The sequence below is a fragment of the Lycorma delicatula genome, chromosome 7 (assembly GCF_047948215.1).
Source record: "Lycorma delicatula isolate Av1 chromosome 7, ASM4794821v1, whole genome shotgun sequence".
Classification (NCBI taxonomy): domain Eukaryota; kingdom Metazoa; phylum Arthropoda; class Insecta; order Hemiptera; family Fulgoridae; genus Lycorma; species Lycorma delicatula.
The window spans coordinates 20625656-20649799 of record NC_134461.1 but is presented as its reverse complement, the minus strand read 5'-3'; the positions used below and the strand labels follow the sequence as shown (position 1 = coordinate 20649799).

Sequence of the window (24144 nt, the reverse complement as noted above, 5' to 3'; positions counted from 1 at the left end):
AAAACCAATGAGTGAGTAATTATGCCTTATTTATTTATATAAATAGTTTGATTATTAAAAACATTAATAAATTATAAAATTTAATAGCTCATATAGAACAAACTGAAGCCCAAGTATGTAAACATATCAAAAGAGCACAGATGTTTATGCTCACTGCTATTGTGATTTCAGTATTCTTCAGGCTGATAATAATATTAAAAATAATCTTTCCAATAATATTAAAAATCATTATCAGTGATACAGGAAAAACAGTATAAAATTTAATCTATAAATACTATCACATTTGTGAATCTACTACAATAATTCCTATTGTATTGCATTTGCTACCTTTTGCCACTCTCAAAGCAGCACAAAAGATCATTAAAAACTGCTTGACCCATGATCCCCAAATGTTAAAACCAAACATATTTAATGAGTGTACATTTATTAATATTTAGACATTACAAATAAATATTTTAAATTATAAAACATACAATAGAAGTCTTATTTTAAGAATAAAAAAATGAAAATTGTAAAAATGAAGTAAAAAGTCAGTCTAGTAATTCTATTTGATCTGATTAATTAAAAAATTAGTTTAAAATAAAAATATTTCTTTAAAATGCCATTAATGTAAACTATACAAATTACATAATTAAATACAGAAGTAAACCTTATTTTACTAATAATAATAATAATAAAAAATATCTACAAATAATGTTCAAACTATAATCCTCAGGAAATTAAAATTTCGTGGAACATTTTCAAAATTGAATTGAAACTTCTTTTACGTTGTTGGTTATCTGAAATACAGAAAGAAAAAATAATAAATTCAGTATTGAAGGATAATACTTCATAATAGGTAATATTCCTTATACTCAATCCAAGTTTGACTCCTGCAACCAATTGGAAGCTGGACTGCCATGATAGCAGATTTAAAAAATGATAGTTTAGACTAATTCACAGCAGTTTGTAAGATTGGTTTGTAACAGGTTAAGATTCAATTATAGTATGGTACTTAATTTTCCCAGCTTACTGCAATATTTTTGAGACTGTCGTACACTGAACCCCTATGACAAAAGTAAATGTTAACAGTGTACAAATCTGGTAAAAAAAAAATATACGAAACATTACAGAAAAGTTGGTAAACAATGTACACTTGTCTCACAGACAGGTTAAATTTTATAATAAAAAGGACTTCCTTTTTCATTAAAAACCATATTGCGCATTCTTATTATGGTAAACACTGTTTTGTATCAATACATAAAACTTTAGTGGCTTCACTGTTTCTATTTCATTTCAACTGTCAAATTATTTTAATTTTAACATTATAATTCAGTTTACTGATAAGAGTTATTGACTAGATATTTAATTTCCGGTTCATCATTAACTTACGTATTTCATTTATTCATTGCCAACTGATTTTTTCTAAGATTAATATAGTATTTTATTTACGCCACTTTAAATTCAAATTAAAGAAAAACTTTCTCTTCAATTAAGAATTTGTTCACATTGGTCCAACAAAAAATCCTTCAGTAAACACTAATTTGAGCTAATTAATTTAAAAACTTCGGTGTAGAAATAAGAAAAACTAACACAAGCTTTGTGGTATATATTTAATAAAATTATTTATAAGAACAAGTTCCTGAAAAATTCTTAACAGCCCTTTTAGTGCAGAAAAATCTGTTGTGTATAGCACTAGTTAAAGTGTACCTTGACCACTTCTTTAAACAATACTTTTTCTTTAGTACAGATCAAGATATGTCACTAAGAATACCATGATTTATACCATCCATATAAATGTTTTAATTTATATTCAAGTAAATAAAACAAACTAAATGTCATCAAATGATACAGAATCACATTTCCAATATCATTAATTAAAGTAAGGCTAGCTTTAAATAGCATCAGAGCTATTGTATAAGTAGAAATAACTATTTTTATATACATCTGTTACAAAAACAGCATTTTAAGCTCATGAAAGAAATTTCAACTCATCATATAAAGTCCAAAACCCTTACCGTAAATTAAAAAATAAAACCTGTTATTTATCACTAACATTAATGATATACACCAAAAAGGTTCAACACTGAACATTCTAAATGATGTACAGTGTTAAAGTTTTATTTCTTTCAAGCACATTATAAAGTTAATTTATTCTTTATGCAAACTGACAGTAATGGCTCTACTTTAGTTAAAAAAATAGTTATATTTTCTTAAAACAAACATTAATTTTTACTGTTTTATCAAAATTATTTATGTAAAACTCAAGCTAACAAATAATTACTGACCAATGTGTTTAAAATATTTCATAGTTATGCAAAGTGCTGTTGTATGAAATAAGAAAAATTATTCTGGCTTCAAATAACATCATAAAATTATTATGCTGAAATTTTAGAAAATACCATTTGTGATTCTTCAAAAATCTGCAACACATATATATTTTTTATCAATTTTCTGAAATACATAAGCAATTAGAATAAAACAAATTTTTAAACAGATTATTAAAATAAAAATAGACGAGTACATTTTAAAATAATCCAAACACAGCATTCACTTCATTTTATTGATTATCAATATCAATAAATGAACCACCTAATAAAACAAATTTTACAAATAATTTTGATCCTCTTCAATTTCTGCAAATAGTAAATTATGTTTAAATCATAACTTTCATGTTTTAGAAAATATTTGTGAGCAAGTTTCTTTTTTTCATATTATTTTTAGTTACATGTATCAACAAACTGAGAACTGAATGTAATAAGTAAATTATTTTAAAATATATATTTTTTCATCACTTCCATTAGAAAAAAATTCTAAATATGTGTTTTATTCCTCTATATTAATTAATATTAAGAAAAACTTTGAAAAAGGAAAAAACACAAACTGTATATCATAAACTTAGAAATGTAATACGTCACCAAATAATGAAATTCAAATTACGGTTCACAAACATTATACATAAAACATCAATGTTGTAAATGTACAAGAATTCAGATGACTGTTTGCATCAATGACAGGATAACATGAAAATTACTATATTCATTAATAGCAATGGGAAATGACAACTTATTCAATCAAAGTTAAGAGCAGATAATACCTTGATGATAAATAAAATCTTTCAAACCATATAAACAGACTAAATATTTATTTTTGTCTATCTATTTACAGATTCTAATTTAAGTTATCTGAAAGAAACGTACTAATGGGCCACTAAAGGAACTTCAACTACAAAAGAAAATTGAGAATCTTTTACTTTGTGAGCATATGGAAGGACTATTTTCATATCTGAGGGTTCAACAATAAACTGATTTAGTATCTGTAGTGAAAATATATTACACCACTTTAAATTAAATAAAACTAGAATTTGTTTAACTGGGCACTAATGTAAGAGATCATGAAAAGTAACAATCAGTTTAAGCTGAGTTTACAAAAAGTTAGGGGGTTAAAAAATATCCTCCCTGAATAAAATCAGTGTACCTAGCAAAATTAACACCAGTATCTTTGAAAAGTAAATTATTCTAGATTTGTGGTTCAGGGGTTATTAGTATTTAACCCCCCCCCCACAAAAAAATATGTGAGCTATCTAAATACTGAATAACAGAATTTCCATATTCATCCATAATAAATTTCAAAATTTCCAAAAAACAGTTTCCACAAATCATAAATAAATATGTTTTAATTATAGAATTCAACAACTGAAGATGTAGGATCTATTGAAAATTGATTCTTGGAATTAATATAGTAAGTTTAACTTTATTTATTGTATTTTGGTGATTTATATTTCATTTAATATTAAATTTTATTAGCACAGTGTGGTAAATACACACGTGCGCGTGTACACACACACAGATGTTCATACATAGAATACATAAAAGTAAATAATAATAAATAAATAAAAAACTGGTTTTCATAAAAAAATATTTTGCTATATATGGAAACTTATGAGATACCTGTATACACTAGTCGGTTAGGGTTCACTTTGTTTGCCCTTTCCTTCTAGTTGGCCAAATTTGTTCATTATCCTCAACCCCAAAGAAGCTGGGGCCTCAATGTATGTATGAAAACATGAATGTGCTCGACAAATTTTAAAGCAATCAGTCGGTTGGTTCTTGCACGATACTGTTGCAAACGATTAGAACTGCCATAAACTTTTATATTATCAATATATTATTATACTACCTATATATTAGATAAATATATATAAACTAAAACTAAATACATTTGTCTACAAACATTAAAGACATATACTTTGTAATCAAAAAACTTCAAAGTACCCTTATCAGGTACTTTTTCTATCAACCTTTGCTTGATCACTCATAAATCACATGCTATGGAAAATTTTTCAAGAGATAGAAGTTTTTTTATGTTTAGCCTCTAGAACCATCGTAAAGTATTCAGAGGATGAATGAGGATGGCGTGTATAAATGTACAGTATCAGGTTAACCATTCCTGAGATGTGTGGTTAATTGAAACCCAATCTCACCAAAGAATACCAGTATCCATAAAAAAGTAACTGACTCTACTAGGATTTGAACCTTAAAATTTTCAACTCAAAATCAGCTGTTTTGCAATGACAAGTTTACCACTAGACCAACCAGTGGGTTTCTTAAACGCATCTCGTAAGTTACCCGTTGCATCTAAAATGTAAAAATCTTAATTATTTTTATAACCCTTACTCTTCAGTGTTTCTTGAAAATAAGAAATTAGTCAATAATGTTCACCCCTTCCTAGAAATTACAACGTTGTTTATTTAGAATTGACTGTATATTTATATTTTTTTAAACAATTCTAAAAAGGTCGTTTTAAATTTATTACCACAGTTAGAGATTATTTTCTTAAAAGTTAATTGTACCCAATGCTGACCCTTGAGTATGGGAACCCCCAAAATTGAAAAAATTTGACCAACTCTGTGGGCTATTACTCATAATGTCATAAGTAATATTACACTTTTCCTACAAAGAATTAGCAACAGATAGCTTAGCTGTAACAGATTTTTGGTAGCACATAGAAACTTCCAAGGCATTTCACAGTAACTTGGGCATTTCCTTGTGTATAAAGCCACATCAATTTTCTTTATCCATTATAAAAATATTCCTTCAAGTTTTTTGAGATAAATATCACTACAAATGTTCTTCTTCATGTACATTCATTCTGCCGTTCCAAAACATATTAGACTGTTCACACCAACTTGTTTACTTTCAACTGGTATTATAATTTAAATTAAAAAAAAAATATCACTGCCTAAATTTCAGTCAGCAGTGACACCAATTGTTACTTATTTTAAAATTTCCTCATGTTTAAGTCACCTCCTGTTCTAAATAAATTAATGAAAGGTAATCTCATCTTTTAGAAAAGTCGCAAAATAATAAATTAGTATATTCTTATAAAAAAAGTAATGAAAATACAAAATAGTATAAGTGCATAAGTGAATGTCTATTGGTGAACGTGTCTTCCCAAATCATCTGATTTGGGAGTCGAGAGTTCCAGCGTTCAAGTCCTAGTAAAATCAGTTATTTTTACACAGATTTGAATACTAGATCGTGGATATTGGTATTTTTTCGTGGTTGTGTTTCAATTAACCACACATCTCAGGAATGGTCGAACTGAAACTATACAAGGCTACACTTCATTTACACTCATACATATCATCCTTTGAAGTATTATCTGAATGGTAATTACCAGAGGCTAAACAGAAAAAAGAAAGTATAAGTGAATTATACATTATTAGTAGAGACTAGTAATCAAAGCAGTTAACGTGACTTAAAAATTATTTAAAAATAAATAAACAAGATGAATAATAACAGTCCCTTAATTAACAAATTAAAGAAATACAAAAGTAAGTTAAAAATTTGGGAAGAGTCTCAAATTCTATTTAAGCATTTATGTACTAAATAACAGCACTAGTGTTGTAAATCTTAATAATTATAATTTATTAACTTACACCAGCAATTTTTTCCCAATGTGATGGCAAAATGAATTTTATTTCTTCAACAACCTCATTGATTATTCTGTCTATACCATCCAATCTAACTAATATCTGAAAAAGATAAAAATTTTTTTTGGGTTCTGAAAACAAGTAAATCTTGGTTTACATTGTCATAAAAACAATACAATTGCAAAAGTGAGGCAAATATATTACTTGAAACTGAAATTATGCTGCTCTATTTATGGTCAGCGAGACTGATGACTAATCAGTCTTTGTTAATGTATTGTTCAAATGGTGTAGTGGTTAGCATGCTAGCTCCTAAATCATTTGATCTTGAGTTCAATTCTGGACATGAGTGTGGCATTTTTTCACCTATAATATCATCTTTGAAATTAAAATATATGCAAAGCATGTTCAAGGTCGTGTAGTACAAAAAAGGTGTACATTTAAATATAATTAAAACAATTTTAGATTAATTTGAATTTCAAATGGATTGTGATATTTAGTTAATCATTTAGAAAGTACTAATCAACATCAATACTCCTAACATACTTCTATATAAAAATACATGAACTATAGGAATATTAAACACAAACAGTTGGAAAATGGAGATGCAAATAAACTTGTGGAAAAAGTAAGAGAAACATAGCTACCACTACCACACTGGCAGTCACACTTCACTTATATATACAAAGTATTCTTTGATCACTGGTGTTAAGGGTGTGGTAACAGTTAATTCTCTGAAGTAAATTTACCCTCAGAATAAATAGAAAATATTGAAAAGTAAATTAGTTATACTATACAATGTACATTTGTAAAAAATACAAATAAAGTTATTTTCCAAGTAAATATGCCCAGAAAGCATACAAATGACTTCAACAAAGTTATTAAAATCTGATAAATGTCATAATATTTATAACAAAAGATAAAGTTTTTCTATTACATAGTTATATCATATAATCTACTCAATAAAAAAAATTGAATTTTACAACACTAAAAAACATGATATTTTTTGCATTATTCTTATTCATTACAATTTATTTGATGATAACCAGTAGAAATTATGATAAATTGTTTTCCCACTAGTGTTATTTCAATGTTCCATAGTTTCATCTATAGATTTTATGAAAAATCTAATGTTTAGGTATATTTCATAACTTTTTACTTTTGTCAAAGGATAAAAAAAAAATCTTTTCTGATGGTCGGTTCAATATTACAGCCATTAAAAAAAAGTGCCATCAACTCTTACTGAAGACAGGATTTTTTTCACTGAATTGTATATTTTATCAACATTATAACAGTTTTATACTTTACATAGTTTCACGATTTTAATTAACAATTTGCTGGTAAAATGGCTGTTCAGGAAAGAATTTTCAATTAAACTATTGTTTAATTATTTTTAATTATTCAATTAAAATCTTGATCATTTGTTTATTTAAAGAACACTGTTGCTTCAATTAAGTGTGCAATATATTACAAAAAGCTTAGCTTGTCTGAACATTGTTACATCATGCAGAATTTGTCATGCGACTATTTGTTAGATCTTCATGACAGATCCAGCGGATTAGAAATTATAACACCAGTGTCCTGGCACGGTTATGTGGTTATGCACATACAGAGTGAGCTATTTAATACTATGCTTGACATTAGAGAATAAACACAAATGAGACATGTAACATTTTATGAATGGAATGAATATGTCAATTTAATTAAATTCTGTATTTACATTAGAAATAGTTTACATATTTACAATATTTAAAAAAAAGATGTTTGAAGTGAGCATCCTATGCAGCAATGCACTTATGCGATTTAGTGACCAAATTTATAATCACCTGATGCAAAATGTTGTTGACAATGCTGTCAGTTTCTTGCTGAATTTTCACCTTCAGTTCATTGATAGTTTGGGTATTTGATTCATAAACTTTATCCTTCAAACAGCGCAAAGGAAAGAATTGCAACTAACCATATCTGGGGAACAAAAAGGCCAGCATCCTCTACTGACAATTCGCCCTTTTGTAAAAGTCACACAAACACATGCTTGTGAATCGCTTGATGAAGCTGTACTCTTTTTCAAGATCTGTTAACTAAAGGTAGAATTCTTAAAAAATTGTATGCTACACTTCTATATTGACAGTGCAGTCAAAAAAGATCAGCCAATATATAAATAGAAGAAATAATACACTGTACACAGATTTTCTCACTGTGGAGTAGACACTAAAAAAATCAGAGAGGATTTTCACTCAACCGACCCCTGATAATGTGTGAATTACATCTCCAGTTAAACTATGAAAAACATGCCTCATCTGACATGAAATACAGCATCGAGGCTGTCTGTCCATTGAAAATGTTGTTGAAAACAAGTTGCAATAATTATAACATTTTGGTTTGTCGGTTAAATAAGTTGTTGCACAGTCATTTCAAATTTAAATCATAAAGAATTTTACGGCAAGATATTTATTTACACCCCTTTACTGTGATAACTAATGTACTTTATTTTTGATCAGCAGGTATTCTTTATTGGCTATAGCCTCTTGAGTCCTAATGGAGGTTGCCTATTTTGTTTTCTGTTTGAAACAGATGACTGTTTGTCAGATGCAGATGACTGCATTGCCAATTTTTAACCAAGCCATGTTACATTACTCGTGGCTGTGATACTGGCATTCAAAAGTTTAACATGTTTCTTGAAAGAATCTCTAAAGCACATAAGTTACCGCAAAGAATGAAAGAATACTGCACTGAACAATGAATAGTTTACAACTGACAATAGACTAAAAGTAGTAAAAAAATAGTAGGGCTAATAGTAGCAGTAACAGAAACAACATTAAAGGTGACATTCTAATAAGTGCTATAAAAGCTAGGTCGGTCAGGTTTTTATAACTTAAAATCTAACTCTTAAGTACACACAAAAATGTTTTAGTAACTTTACATTCGCATTCACATTATAATGACAAATTTATATTTGTAAATAACCAAAAGTACTTTTTTTCATCTTGTAATGAAATGAAGTTCATAGAAAAAGGCTATAGTGAAAGACAAGCATGTACATATTATTTTTACAATTTAGAAGTCTAGAAGAGATTTGAAATAAGCATATTTAATATGGCAACTGCAGCACTGTTTCATTCAAATTTCATTTAGTACGTTAAATAGGCTGAGCATTATAATGTTTATAACAGATGTTTAAAAAATAGAATAAAATAAAGAACTTAAATTATTTACTTACATGAGTAATTTTTTCTAAATCTTCAGGTGATAAAATATTTACTAATTTTTTTATAACATTATCTTTTACTGATCTACATAATGTATTTTCAATGTTATCTTTGGTCAAGTTATGTGATGGTTCATAACATTCGCTCTCTAATAATTCTTTTACTGAAGGACGCCGTTTAGGATCTCTTACCAAACAGTTTTTCAGCGTTTTTAATATAAAAGCAGGTATAAATTCACCTCCTTCTGTTTTTTCTGGAAATTTTATTACATGCGATTCATCAACAATTGCTGTTAACTTACCCCATGTACTTGTTATATGGGAAAATGGTGTTTTTTTATAAACTAAATTATACAAGATACAACCAAGAGACCAGACATCCGATTTGTAATTGATCTGAAATAAATAGAATTTTATTAAACAATTCTTATATTCAAAATAAATTGCTTATCATATTTTTACAGTTATACACAGTCATAGATTTATTTTTAAACACAGAGAAGTGAAGCTATTGGATGAGTTAATAGGCGATAGGAGCCTTAGAGAGCAATAACATTCAAACATGAAACCAAAACAAAAGTTTATGAAAAATAGATCACAATAAAATAAAATTCGAAATAGCACAGTTGTCGTTTTATTCATAATTAAAACTACCTTTGTTGTTTTTTTTAGCATTAGCATAGTAAAATTCCAACTCAAGCATAAGCAAAATTTTTCAATTTTATTTAAACTATCTTTTTGCAGGTTCATTCTAAATTTCAAAAATTATCCATTTTGACTTTACTATTTATTTGGTCACAATAGTAATCAAAATTACACAATCTTTTACGATGTCTGAAGAAGCTAATAAAATCAATCCTCTTTCAAAAGGACTCGCAAAACATTTATTACTAAGAGGGAAGTAAAGAGAATTATGAGTATACTCAGATGGTATTTGAGGAGACAACAAGTGATAAAATTAAAAACTTTAAAATCCCATGAAGCCGTTTTGAAGAAACAGCTGCAGCATCCCCTAGTGGCTTATAAGCATAAAAGTAATCTAAGAACCTGCTCTGAGGTGATATCTATGTAATGCAACAAAAAAAACTGCAGCGAAATCGGTCCAGTAGTTTTTGAGGAAAATGGTAACAGACATACACACACAACCTCTTATCCCAAACACATATACTGTCTGGGGCATATTTGTTAATTAAAATAACAATATTTGCAAAAAAAAACTTTTTGCAAAATCACACCCCCTACCCCAAAAAAAATTCTCTAAATTACTGCTATGTTGCGACGTCACAGGTGAGCAATATAATTAAAACAATCAATAATATTTAAGTGTAAAAAAGGAACTCAATCTGGCTGAGTTTTGAACTCGATCACCCGGTCGACTTGGTACTTGGTGCATTAAGCCTCATGACTACAACAGTCTGCCAACTGTACAAACAAAATTTGTTCTATGCATGTTGTGAAATTACATTAGTTTAGTTAGTGCCAACTGTTGCTGCATGTACCACTACACCAGTGCGAATTAAATACAGAATGCATGCATGCTTTAGTTAGAATCACTGAATTAAATAAACAGAAAAATATTAATTAAAATAAAATGATAAATATTTTAAATTAAGTTGTGTGTGTAAGCCATGCATCAGAAACAACTGACAGTTGTACGAATTTCTCGGACCATGGTTTTAGCCACATGACGGGAAAGTCCTACAACTGTGTTGTTAGCTTTTTTTCTTGAAGATGAAAAATTAATTTTTTAGCATATGAAAAATGCCAAACCTAACAGATGTAACTCAGAACTTTCTAGATGAAACACACAATGATGCTAAAACAGTAAACCTTGGAGATCAGCAACTGATAATTAAATAATTTTTTGAAGTTAAATCATTAACTTTCCAAATTTGTAGCAGATGTGATTGTGTAATGCAAAGTATTTTTGTATGTGGAAGTAATGCTTAATAAATTTGCTCTGATTAAACATATTAAACAGACAAAAAGTACAATTTCATCAAAGCATAATTTCTAAGGCCAAAATTATTTAATACTATTTATTTTTTTTTTATAAAAATTTGGAAGAACGATTATTTTTCTCAAAAACATTAGAAAAAAACAAAAATATTTTTTAGGAGGGTCAGAAATTATTCATGGACCATGCAAATCTTATTTTTTCTTAGTCAAGATTTTATAATGAATGATCACATAAATAAAATAAAATTACCTTGTGTCCATGACCAGAATTCCCATTATTTCTTATTGCTTCTGGGCTCATGTAGTTCCAAGTACCAGTAGTCACATCCTTTAAAACACTAGTCATATCACCTTGCAATGATGATGCAATACCAAAATCAATTAATTTTAATCTACCACATACCAACAAAAAATTAGCCGGTTTTAGATCAGAATGTATGATACCTGAAAAGTTCATTAAGAAACAATACATATATAAAACAATAATATTTCTGTTTGAATAATTACCATTTTTTATTTCATACATAAATAACAGACTGTAAATGGACTGTAAATAACAGACTGTCATAAGTACCTAGGTGTACTGTTTGATGAAAAGTTACTGTTTAGCAACCACATTAGGCAAGTAGCAGCAACGCCATCTCTGTGATGCACAAGCTTAGGAGGATTGCTCCAAAAGATTACAGACTGTTGGGCCATCATTTGTACATGGTGTACTGGGGTGTCTTCAAAACTATGACCTCTTATGCTGTGTCCATTTGAGAGCATAAGTTGGACAGAAATCAAGCACTTACTCAAAATTTAAGGAGTGCCAAGCGCAGAGCTTTAATTGTATGCACTGGTGTTTTTAAAATCTCCTATGAGGCTACCACCATATTGGGAAAGGCTCTCCCAGTTGATTCAGTGGTGAAAGTTTGGGTAGCCATGTAAAAGTTGCAAAGAGGTAGGGAGGCCAAGGCATATGGGATGTGGTTTCAAGCTGGCCAGTACCAGAGCAGAATGGTGATCGGTTCTAAATTTCAAACAGTTGCCCATCTCCCACCTGTGGAGAAGGCTTTACAGCTTCATGATGGATGCATGGCAGCAAGAATAGAACGCCATGACTAAGGTTAGGTCCTTGTATAGATTTATACAGGACTTGGGGGGATGGTACACCTCTAGCTCATTTTTTAGGGCAACAGGAGCTCAAGCGTTCTCCAACCATGTGAACTAAAACCAATATTTGTTTCAGTTCCACCTAGCAGCTGATGAGCTGTGCACCTGTGGGGAGGTCCAATCAAACGAACACATGATGTTCGACTGCCCAGCTCTTGGGAGGGCTAGAACTCAGGCTACCTGAAACTTAGAGGTCAAGGGGAAAATTGGCCACTCACAAGTGGCGAGAGCCGCACTGTCGGACCATGTGGGTGTTCCTTGATGCCGCTGCTTTGTACAACTGGCATCAGTAGTTTATCTAGGTAAAATCTCCTACCTCGCTGCTGTGAGAAGCTACCCGAGAATTACAGCTAGCCACCAGTTTAAAGCTCCAAGCGCTTTAAAATGATGGGCAGATACTTGCTAACATTCAGCATCCTAGGCGTAGCAGCGCGAATTGCTGTCTTGACGATATAAATTTATTTATTGAAGTCATATATATTGCTAGTAATTCACAAAATGCACCTACCCATTTTAGTTATATAAGACAAGTGAGCGGTTGGGACACATGCTGGTGGTGTATGGCACCACACTTACTCCGCTCATGCTGTTAAGAAAGCTCTAGAAGCTATTAGGATACTTGATAATGCCGTGCAAGCTCCATAATGGGATCAGGTGGGAGTGTGGGGTTTGTCCCCGGCTCCTGCATGGACTGGAATGAGGTTACATTCCCCTTGTTAGGTGATCTAAATCAGTGTAGCACTGATTTAACTTACAACTAATTCACTTTCTGAGGCAATCACAGTCACGAATGGTGTTGTCAAATTTGGACTCGGCGCGGGGTCCACGGTCTCGGTTAGTTAGTTAGAGGGAATCACGCTAGGTAGGATGAAAGATGTCTGTTTGAGACCTACATGAAGGCAAAATTTTATTTATATTTTACTGATGAAAATGTCTGCCGAGACATTTACATTGGTGGCATCCCGACCGAGGCTCGACGTTGTCCCGATGATGATGAGGCATGAGGACTCTTGACCTCCCGAGCCCAAAGGCACCTTCGGAGTTGTGTCATGCTTAATTGCTGATCCAACTCCGGGGAGGAAGAACTGTGAACTAGGAGTTTTAGTCAGTACGGTGCGAGCACACAAAGGTAAATCTAGCAGAACCCGTGCAAGTCTGACAGTCCCCCATTTGTGTGGGGAGTGTCTCTGCAACATCGATAACAAAAAAAAAAGTTAGGTTAGTTGTGACCGTCACGAGAATTTAATTGGGGATCAAAGATCAAGGTTAAGCCAGAAGGAACATACCCTAACTACTAGTCTCCAATATAAATAGAACACACCTTCCATAGTTCTTTATATAACATTTAGATCAACAATGACATTAAAAAATGAAGAAAAAAGAAACATCCTACTTTCTCTTAAAAAAGTTTGAGTTAATTTAAGATTTCCAACAGATTATAGTAAAAATTACATAGATAATTTTGTTTCTGAATTAGTTTTAAATGGAAATATTTATATAAAATAACTTTTTCTATTCATTTTGGAAGTAAATTATTACAATAGGAACAATTCAATACTAAATAAAATCAGTTAAATTTTATTTAATACACAACTTTTTTACTTAGTATAAAAAAAGTGGAAGAAAACACTTTTAATATAAAAAAGTAATATTTTATTTTTTATTTTATTCACTTAATAAAGGCTCATTAAAAGTTACCAATTAAAGCTACTCTATCCTATTTTCTTTGATGATCAGAAACATTTTTTGAAGAAATGAAAAATGTCAAGCCTGACTGGGATTCAAAATTTCCAGATGAAAAGCAGACACAAACGTCCTGTTACAGAGATTCTTAATACAGCAGACTTAATTTCTCTAACTAATAAGTATCACACAAAAATATACTGTAACATAATTAGATATTACTGGGCTGAAATAATGTGATGAGCATTCACAAAATGTATGCTGACAATTATATATACATAAATAAATATAATTACAACCTACACACACACACACACACACACATACACACCACAATATACATTTTTAAGAAAGATGCACCTAAATCTTTTATTTGGATTTCAATGTAAAGACATGTATACAATAAATCTATTTTTTTTATTTTTTCAGCATTTTACACAAGGATATACATTACTAGGAGAAACAGTACTAGGAGAAACAGAATACATTATCCACTTTTTAGTAATTTAAACAAATAGAGCAAAGAAAGATTTTCAAAAAATTCTCTGACATTTTACATATTTATTTAGACCTAGAAATTCTTATAAAATTGTTTAAAAGTTGTTTTATTCTGATTTAGTTAGTACCTACAAAAGGTGGCTATTCTACAAATGTCCATCAGGGATCTCATATAAGAATACTTAAGACATCTCATCCATGCATGTAAGATTTAGTAACCTCGTTCTTTCATGCTTATATAATCAAACCCCTATGGTAAGAATTACCTCAGGTTTGATTATACCTGAAGTAATCAAACCTCAGGTTTGTCAGGTTAGTAATAAATGGGGGTTTTTATTTATTACTAATAAGCAATCTATTTTTAAAATAATCTTAGATCATTAAAGTTATTGTAAAATAAAAACCCAACATACACAGTTACCCAGCCAGCCAAATATAAATAGCATCCAGTGTATAACAGTCTCTTGTGTTGGCTGTGGCTGTAACTATATTTTGTTTCACATCTTTTTATTTTAAAGAGCTTTTTGACAACATGTTTTATGAGTTACAATTAAAATAATTAAGATTTTTAAAAAACCTCTATGATGTATTTCTTTAACAGCATTCAACATCTCTGTCCAATAATATATGATCATTGACATGGAAATCTTCTTTTTTCTTTGAATATCACGTAATAATTTTGATAAATCTGTATCACCCTTTTCCATAACTACATACAACAATTTCTCATCTTCAATATATTCACTGAAAAAATAAAAAAACAACATATATTTGAATAATGAGAAAAAGATGAGTATTTAGAAATACCAATTAAATATAACAAATACTGTAATAATATAATTAAAAATATACAGGACTGTACATACAGAATGTATCACAAAGTTCACTGAGATATTCATAACCTATTCTACTCGTGAAAATAATGAAAAAAATTCATAAAAATATTTGTCCTAAAATGCTTTGGTTGAAAGTTACGACTCTGATTTCAGCAACCTCAGTGAAATGAGATAGTACTGAAATTTTTTGGACATTAATTCGGGAGCAGAATTAGTAATTTTTTATGGTTTTTGATCTGAAAAGTCAAATAAAATAGATACCACAACCGTACCTGCCGTAGTATTTGAGAAATCTGTGGTTAAAACCAATAAGTTAGAATTAAAAATCCTGTTTTTGTTTTTTTTGTTTCATGTACAATATTGTTAAATGGGTAATAAACATATAAAACATTTAAACAAAACTTTTAGAGAATTTAATTTTGAACAAAATTGTTTAAAATAAGTTGAATGAAACAAAGAAAAGATAGAAAATTTTGAATTTTATTTAGTAACAGTACATTAGACCAAGGTGCAATATACATACCAGTTTATAATACACGTTAAAAAATGAGCCCATCATTTTCAACACATTTTGTGGCACGCTTTTGTTGCTGTTTTAGTTCTTCAGGAATGTCCTTAACTTGCTGAGTCACATCCATAATGCAGACAATTAATTCTTCACAAGAATAAATTTTTGTTTTGTATATATTTTTTATCCATCCTTAGATGCAAAAATCTAAAGGTGTTTAGCAAGTGATCTTGATGGTCAGGAATATAGACCTCCAGAACCAATCCATTTCTCAGGGAAATGATGATTTAACTGAGTGAAACTGACACAAGAGAAATGGGGAGGCGTGCCATCATGCTGGAAGTATACTTTGCGTCTCAACACTAGAGGAACATCTTCAAGCAGCTGCAGCAATTCTTGAAGAAAGTGTAAGTAGACATAAGCATTTAAGCGGCTAATATGAATGGTCCAAACAGGTGATTGTGAAAAAGATCACACCATACATTAATGTTGAAAATTACCTTTCACCATTTCATGAGAATTTACTTCTCCCATGTACGCTCACTGCGCAAATTATTGACACAATCTCTAGTGAAATTTGCCTTGTCACTAAACAAAACATACTTGCAGAGTTGTCGATTTGTATTCCATCAGTTGTAGAACTCCAAGCAAAGTGGACCATCTCCTGGGTGTAGATGTTGAATTGGCTGTTAATGATAAGGATAAAACTTGTTTTGTTTAAGTGTCCTCTAAACCATAGAATGCGAAACTCTGATCCGCTTAGAAAGACATTATGTACTGACGCCCGGACTGCACTGAACTGTATTGATAATTATTTCATTGATAGCAGCGTAGTATTGGACAGATTGTTTGTAGCTGGTGAAAAAATAGTGAACCTACTTTCCAAAAATTGTGAAAAATCATGCTTATTGTTTTGGGTCTGGAATCATGCGATTTGGAAAACATACTTCATATTCTATCGCTGCAGCTGCAGCATTACCATTGTACACACCCAAAATGAATACCATATCAGCATATTCTTCTGTTATACATAAGTATGGCATTACTTCAATGACGAACCAATCACGTTCAAACTAAACTTCAGAAAAAACCTTCACTGACAATAGCACAGTTCACAGTACCCAATATACTTAATGTACCTTATAGAATGATTTAAACACTAATACAGTATTGTGAATTAATGATCAGCTGTTGTTATTTTACTGCAAACTTTGAAATAATACTTTTTCACTAAACTTCAGAAAAAACCTTCACTGACAATAGCACAGTTCACAGTACCCAATATACTTAATGTACCTTATAGAATGATTTAAACACTAATACAGTATTGTGAATTAATGATCAGCTGTTATTTTACTGAAAACTTTGAAATAATACTTTTTCAAATAATTTATTATATTTCTGTCAACAATAAAAAAATTATTATCCCATTAATTTTTATTTATTTGTTTTTATTTTACAATTGCGATTTTTAACAGTAAATTTTATTTTTACAAATTTTTCACATCACCAAAAAAGAATTTAATTTTTGTTTACATTAAATAAGTACTTTTCTGAAAAATGTAATAATGTACTGTTTCTAAATAAAATTCAAATTTATCTAGTTTTTCTTTGCTTTATCTTATAACATTTTGTTCAGAATTAAATTCTCTATAAGTTTTATGTATTTATTACCCATTTAATAAAGTACATCAAACAAACTCGTTTTTTACCCCAGTATTGGTTTACACCCAAAATGTCTAAAAAAAAAATTGCTACAGGTATGGTTCTGGGACCAACTTTATTCAATTTTTCAGGTCTAAAACTGTAAGAAATCATTAATTTTGCCCCTTAAATGACATTCTAAAAATTTCTGTACGACCTCATTTCACCGGGGTAGCTGAATTGCGGTTGAGCAAAATCTTTCAATAGCTGTAACTTGCAAACGAATCATTTTAGAACATATGTTTATATGAACTTTTTTCATTATTTTCATTAGTAGAATAGGTTATGAATGCACTGGAGAACATCATGATACACTCTGTGTATAATTGGTTAACAACAAGAACCTGTATGAAAAACTAGTGTTACTGGATGTCAACTACAAAACTTACTGGGTTGAGAACACAAACTGAATCACAGCATACAGACAAGATAAAATTCACTTCAATGATGTGATAAAGAGCCATGAATAATGCGTAAAATTCAGCAGTGAACATAGCTCAACACACATGGTAATTTAAACCAAATGTATAAAGTTTGACCACAGATGAATAAATGATGTAAAAATTCCAAATTAAAGCCACAAAAATAAGATTAATTATCATACTATACTCAAGATTAATTATCTTTTACGTAATTTTAATTGGGTACTTTTTTTACATGTAGTGGCACACTGACAAATAAAACACTAGTAGTAAGTTGGGACCACACAACTGTAAATTAAAAAAAATAAAATAATTTAAATAAATTTAATAATTAAACAAATACGAGTATGAATTTACTTGAATACAAACTTCATGTAACTACATAATGTAACAATTGATTGTTTGTATCCACAAACAATCAAGTCTAATTTACATTAGACAATAATAGAAATATCAAAATTTGGAAAAGCAAATCTAGTAACGTGGAGCTATTAAAATGAATTGGTGAAAACCAGTGTTGTAAAATGTAGTTTAAACTCATAAATTGGTATTGCATAAATGCTTGCAAAATGTTCAACAACAATAGACAGCACTGTGCGTGTCATTCCTAAAAAAATATTTCAGCACAACTTTGATTTCTACAAAAGACGATAGTAATTATACAGCACTCAATATTTGTTATCAACTTTACTTCGGCATTTTGAGGCTACTCACAGAAATTTGAAAATATCTAGTTGCAGAACCTGCTTAAGGGAGAAATAACAAGTGGCTATTTCAACTTTCTCATTACTAGAAACCTGTGGCTAGAAACCCAATAGAAATTGATAGGTGTATTCCAGTAACTGAGATATACACAAAATGTCCACAATTACTGGACGTGCAGCGAGTGTGTAAGAGTGTTTAGAACACAAACATAATCTCAGCAAACAGACAAGATAAAATTCATGGAATGATGTGATAAAGAACCATGAATAATAATGCATAAAATTCAGCAGTGAACATAGCTCAATTCACAATGGTAATTTAAACTAAATGTATAAAGTTTGACCACAGATGAACAACTGATGGAACCATCCAGATTAATTCATAAGTGTAATGAAAATTTATGTTTGTGCTCACTCTGCAATGAAAACAATTATTTTAAGAACAGTTTTCTTATGATTATTTAGTTGAAGATGACAATTAAGTGGTAGAAATCTCAAGAATGAAAAAGAATTAACAATAAAGTAAGACGGCATAGAAAATATACAGATTTCAAATACTGATCACAATTGTACAATAATAGTTTCTCAATAGGAATACTGAAGAAACTGACATTTAGCATACTTAAGCATTATCTTGGAGAATGCTGATATATACATATAAGTCATTATTAGCTGATTTCTTTGTTGCCAGATATTGAATATTTAAATGCACTTTCGTTATCATTGTGCTATAATATAATAGGAAATCTTGCTTTACCCAATGAGCATTTCAATCCCAGGTTGTGCTTTTTATACTGCCACAGTAAAGATCGGTAGCCAGAGACATTCTCCCCTATCAGATCACTTCAAACAAGAAAAACAACCCTGTAAAAGTTCTCTGCAGGCTTTGAGCACCTGTTTGCAATTCCTTAAGAGAATAAGACATCTTATTCGAATGAGATCATATCAGCATACTACTTATCAATAATTTTCTTTCAACCACCTTGAACACAACAAATAACTTTCTTCCGGATATTGAAGAATCTCCAAAGAACAGCTACAGGCTTCCTAAGGAAATAATTTTGTCTATTCTTTGAATTGTGTGGCATGCAGAAGTATCCAACTGAACTATAAACATCTCAACCAGACCCTACCCTACTGGAGTATGTTCATTATTCAAGATTTACACTTATCTCAATATAATAGAGATCACAACAGAAACTCATAGTAAATCTGTTTTTGAGTGGGATGTTAATAACTTATTTTTTATAACAATAACTCTATATGAGGTCTGTTCAGAAAATAACTGAACATTTTTAATTACGCGCCAACAAAGATATTTAGTGACGTGTGATTGGCAGCATTGAGTTCCACATAAACTCCACTGTAACCACATGTTCTTGGACTTTTGATATCTCATTTGGTTTTTGTGTTATTGTTATTTCGGTGCAACGTGTTTTAAGTGTTAGTAGCAATTTTTGGGAGTAATGGTACAACATAAAAAATTGCATGAAACTGGGGAAAACTTTCACAGAAACGTTTCAACTTTTGAAACAAGCTTACAGAGATGATGATGATTTGGGTCATACACAATGCTATGAACGGTTCTCACAATTTAAAAGTGGTTGTCAGTCAACTGATGATGACTCTCGACCAGGAAGGCCTTCGATATCAACACCCACATTAAAAAAATCAATGATTTTACAGAAATTCAACAATCTTGTGCATGCAAATCACCGATTGACTGTCAAGAGAACTTGCAGAAGAGGTTAGCATCTCAACTGGATCATGCCATGGCATTTTGACTGAAAAATTGAGCATGCATTTAGTTGCAGCAAAGTTTGTTTGTCGTTTGATAACTGAACAGCAGAAAGAACTTCAAATGGACATTTCTCGGAAACTTCTTGAACAAGTCAAGGACAATAAAAAATTCACGCATAATATAATAACGAGAGACAAAAGCTGGTTTACAGCTACAACATTGAGACAAAAGTTCAATCATCACAATAATTGGTAAAAGATCTCCACACTTCAAGAAAGCCCTTCAGTCTCGATCCAATATTAATATGATGGTATGTCTTTTGTTTCAATTTTAACTGAATTGTGCATTTTGAATTCTTGCCTCACAGTGTACCATATCAAGGTGTATATACTATCTAGGTGTTTTACAACGGTTACGTGAAAAAATCCACAAAAAGAGACCATAGTTGTGGTGAGACAACTCATGGTTTCTTCACTATGACAATGTGCCCACACACTCAGATTTATTAATTCGTCAGTTTTGTGCCAAAAGTCAGATGACTGACATCTGACCCTGCTCCTTGTGATTTTTTCTTATTTCCGAAATTAAAATCAGTGATGAAAGGACACTGATTTTGAGACTATTGTGACATTAAAGCAAATTTTTCAAGGACCTTAAAGGCCAATTCAAATGAAGATAACCAGAATTTCTTCGCGAAGTGGAAACACAACTGGGAAAAGTGTGTGAATAGGGGGGGGGGGGACAAGGACCAATGATCTGTAAAATTAATAATAAAGTTTAAAAAAATAAAGTTTGGTTATTTTCTGAACAGACGTCACAAACAATTATAGAAAGGAATTGTAACAAAGGCAACAGGATCTAATCCTTACATAAAACACAGACTTGGCTGAATAATATTCACTATAAGAAATAATATTTTCAAAGAGAAAATATTCAGATCGTTCAATTTAATGATTGCTTTATGATTTTCCAAACAGATAATTAATTTAAAAAATGGCGCTAATGACAAAATATAAATTTAAAAAAATACTATTTTTTTAAATCATAAACTAATCTTTTGCAGGGAAAACATAACTAAAAATGAGTGATTTTTAAACTAGTGCACCCATATTACTAGTGTATAAAAAAAATTCAAACAAAATTCACTTTTTATTAAATATATAGAAATAAGCTTTCGGAAGATTTGGAATTATTTTCAACTTCGTTTGAGAAATAGGCATTCAAGTTGAAGGAACAAAACAATAGTAATGAAAAGACTTCTGGGTGCTTTTTTTTCCATTTACAATTCCTGATATAAATCTGTTATGTGTTTTATAACCCCCTCATAGAATCTTTAATATGAATCCAGTTTTACTATCGAATTTAAGATACAGTATTTTCTTCTTGCCTAATCTGCTTGGTGAACTGTTTTTAAATTAAGTATTTCAAAATGTTTGTTTAAGATTTCTGTTGCCAATCTTTTACACTGTGTTGTCTGCTACAGCATTATTTTACACTTTTCTGTTATTAAATATTCCTTATAATTCTTAGCTTTATTAAAATAAACTACAGATAAAAATAATCAAAATAACAAAATTCATGCTTCTTCGAAAGGTTTCCTAGCAAAAAATATAAAATTCAAGCTTTTCTAAGATTTTAAGGGAATATAACAGACTCAACAACCAGAAAATGATGTAATTTAAAGCAAACTCTCAATTATTTTACATTTTGATTAAAAACAATTGTCAATCTCTTTTGAAGCAATGAGGACTGTAAATAATGAATGTTTCACCTTGACAACAACCAAATATGTGGAGAAAATGTTGCGTCAATTAGATGTCTGTTTACGATCAAAATTTTTTTTTCTACTAAGTCCATTTCAAATATTCAGTCCCCTATAATTAAATGTTGTTCCTAAGAGTTCAATAAAATAATGCTAATTTAAAACAAGTACTAAAATAGCAGTTAATTAATTTTTTTTAAATTATTTAAGTGAAAAGTGTTTTTAAAAATACTTACTGATCGTACATATGAATAACACTATCACATCCTTGTAATTTTAGTAGCAGTTCAACTTCATTTAAATAGCCATTAGCAATTGTTGTTTCAACAGATTTCAAATTTACACATTTAACAGCCATCAATTTTGATGAGTGAGATTCTAAAACCTACAACAATAATAATATATAATTAAGACAACTTCAAATATTATCTATGAATGATATGAATTATATCTTACGGTGATCCCTAGGGATAATGAGAAAAGGGACAGAAAATTAAAAAAAAAATTTCTCCTTCACAATATACTTTTTTAATTATAATGAGAAATACTGTGGATACCTTTTAAAGTAATCACATCAGAAAAATTTGTAATTTGGGACTGATTTTTTACATTTTTACTTTAAATACATAAATAAAAGCAATTTCATGCAAAGTACAGCAAAAATATAACATGTTAAAAATAGGGTGTAACTCTATTTATTTAGAGTTATTTTCAATCAGACTTTCAGCTGTTGTGAAGTCAGATGAAAAAAAAAATTATATGACGTAAACATACAAGGAGAAAAAAAGATTATCTAATGACACAGGTCTCTTGGCCAACCTAAAAATGTATTAAAAGATATTTTTAAAGGTGTGGCTTTATCAACAGAAGAGAGACTATTTGAAAATAAGTAAAAGAAAGATAATGAAATGCAACTGAAAGTTGGATAATGACAAATTCTGAGGTAGCAGATCAGGATATACTAAAGATCCAGAATTTTATTTATTTAGGTAGTAAAATTATAAAGGATGCATGAAAATGGATGATGTTGGAAACTGGATGGTTTGATCAAATTCAAAATGAAATTTGTGACAGAAGCCTGCAGACCAATAATTCTTAAGCTTTTTAGCTTCACGACCCCCCCCCCCAAAAAAAAAAATATACAATATTAATCTGATACTTGGAAACTAAACATCCAGATCATAAAAGCAAACCCTTGAAACCTTTTGAAAGATTACATACTTTGAGAAATCAAAAAGTTTTTTTTTGTAAATCAAGCCATACTGACAAAAGTGCATCTTATTTTGTAGCATTAAGAATAGTTAAAATTTCCAAATCCCATACAATTGCAGAAAACTTTGTATTGCCCACTGAAATTGGTATGGTAGATAAGCATGGAAGAAGCTAAAAAACTGAAAAAAAAAAAGCCGCTTTCCCTTCCTAATAGCACAGGATCAAGGCAAATTGATTACATGGCTGCTGACATTCGTGATCAGATAATTCAAGTTAATATTTAATTTGATGAATCAACAGAAGTGGCAAACAATCTCAGTTCTTATGTTTTGTGAGATATCAATCTGACAGGGACAGATCAATCAAAGAAAACATGTTGTTTTGCAAATCAATAGTTGGTCATGCAACAGGACAGTCTTTTTGACGTTTCTTATGAAGTTACTAAAAACTATAACATAGATGGGACAAAATGTACTGCAGCTATGTAATGATGGTGCAAAGGTGAGAACAGGAAAGAACAGTGAATTTCTGAAAAAATTACAAGATTGTCTTATACCAAGGGCAGAAATGGACAAACTGCTTTCTTCACAGACACGCTACATTCTTGCACAAAAAATATGCCAGGAAATCTCAAACAAATTCTTTGTAAAGCTGTAAAAATGGTTAATTTTATTAAACATCATCATTATAGAATATGCTGTTTGCTAAAATAAGCAATAAAATGGGCAAAAACAACTGACTGACACTTAAACATTGGACTTCTTTTCTACACAGAAGTCCAATGTTTATCACCAGGGAAAGTGTTAATCCAGTAACTGAAATTGCACAATTAATTAATAATAGT

The 24144-nt window shown here is 30.2% G+C and overlaps 1 protein-coding gene across 1 annotated transcript in view; it reads right to left on the bottom strand.

Moving 5' to 3' along the window:
• Window positions 1–315: 315 nt before the first annotated feature.
• The window catches only part of Mps1 (dual specificity protein kinase monopolar spindle 1), a 37604-nt gene continuing 13775 nt past the window's right edge, over window positions 316–24144 (bottom strand). The window contains exons 4-10 of the mRNA XM_075371417.1: window positions 22325–22473; window positions 14989–15155; window positions 11326–11519; window positions 9129–9512; window positions 5921–6016; window positions 2268–2402; window positions 316–779 (exon numbers count right to left, since the gene is read on the bottom strand). Of these exons, the coding sequence (XP_075227532.1) occupies window positions 2358–2402; window positions 5921–6016; window positions 9129–9512; window positions 11326–11519; window positions 14989–15155; window positions 22325–22473 (1035 nt within the window). The 3' untranslated portion in view covers window positions 316–779; window positions 2268–2357. The remainder of the gene's footprint in view (window positions 780–2267; window positions 2403–5920; window positions 6017–9128; window positions 9513–11325; window positions 11520–14988; window positions 15156–22324; window positions 22474–24144) is intronic.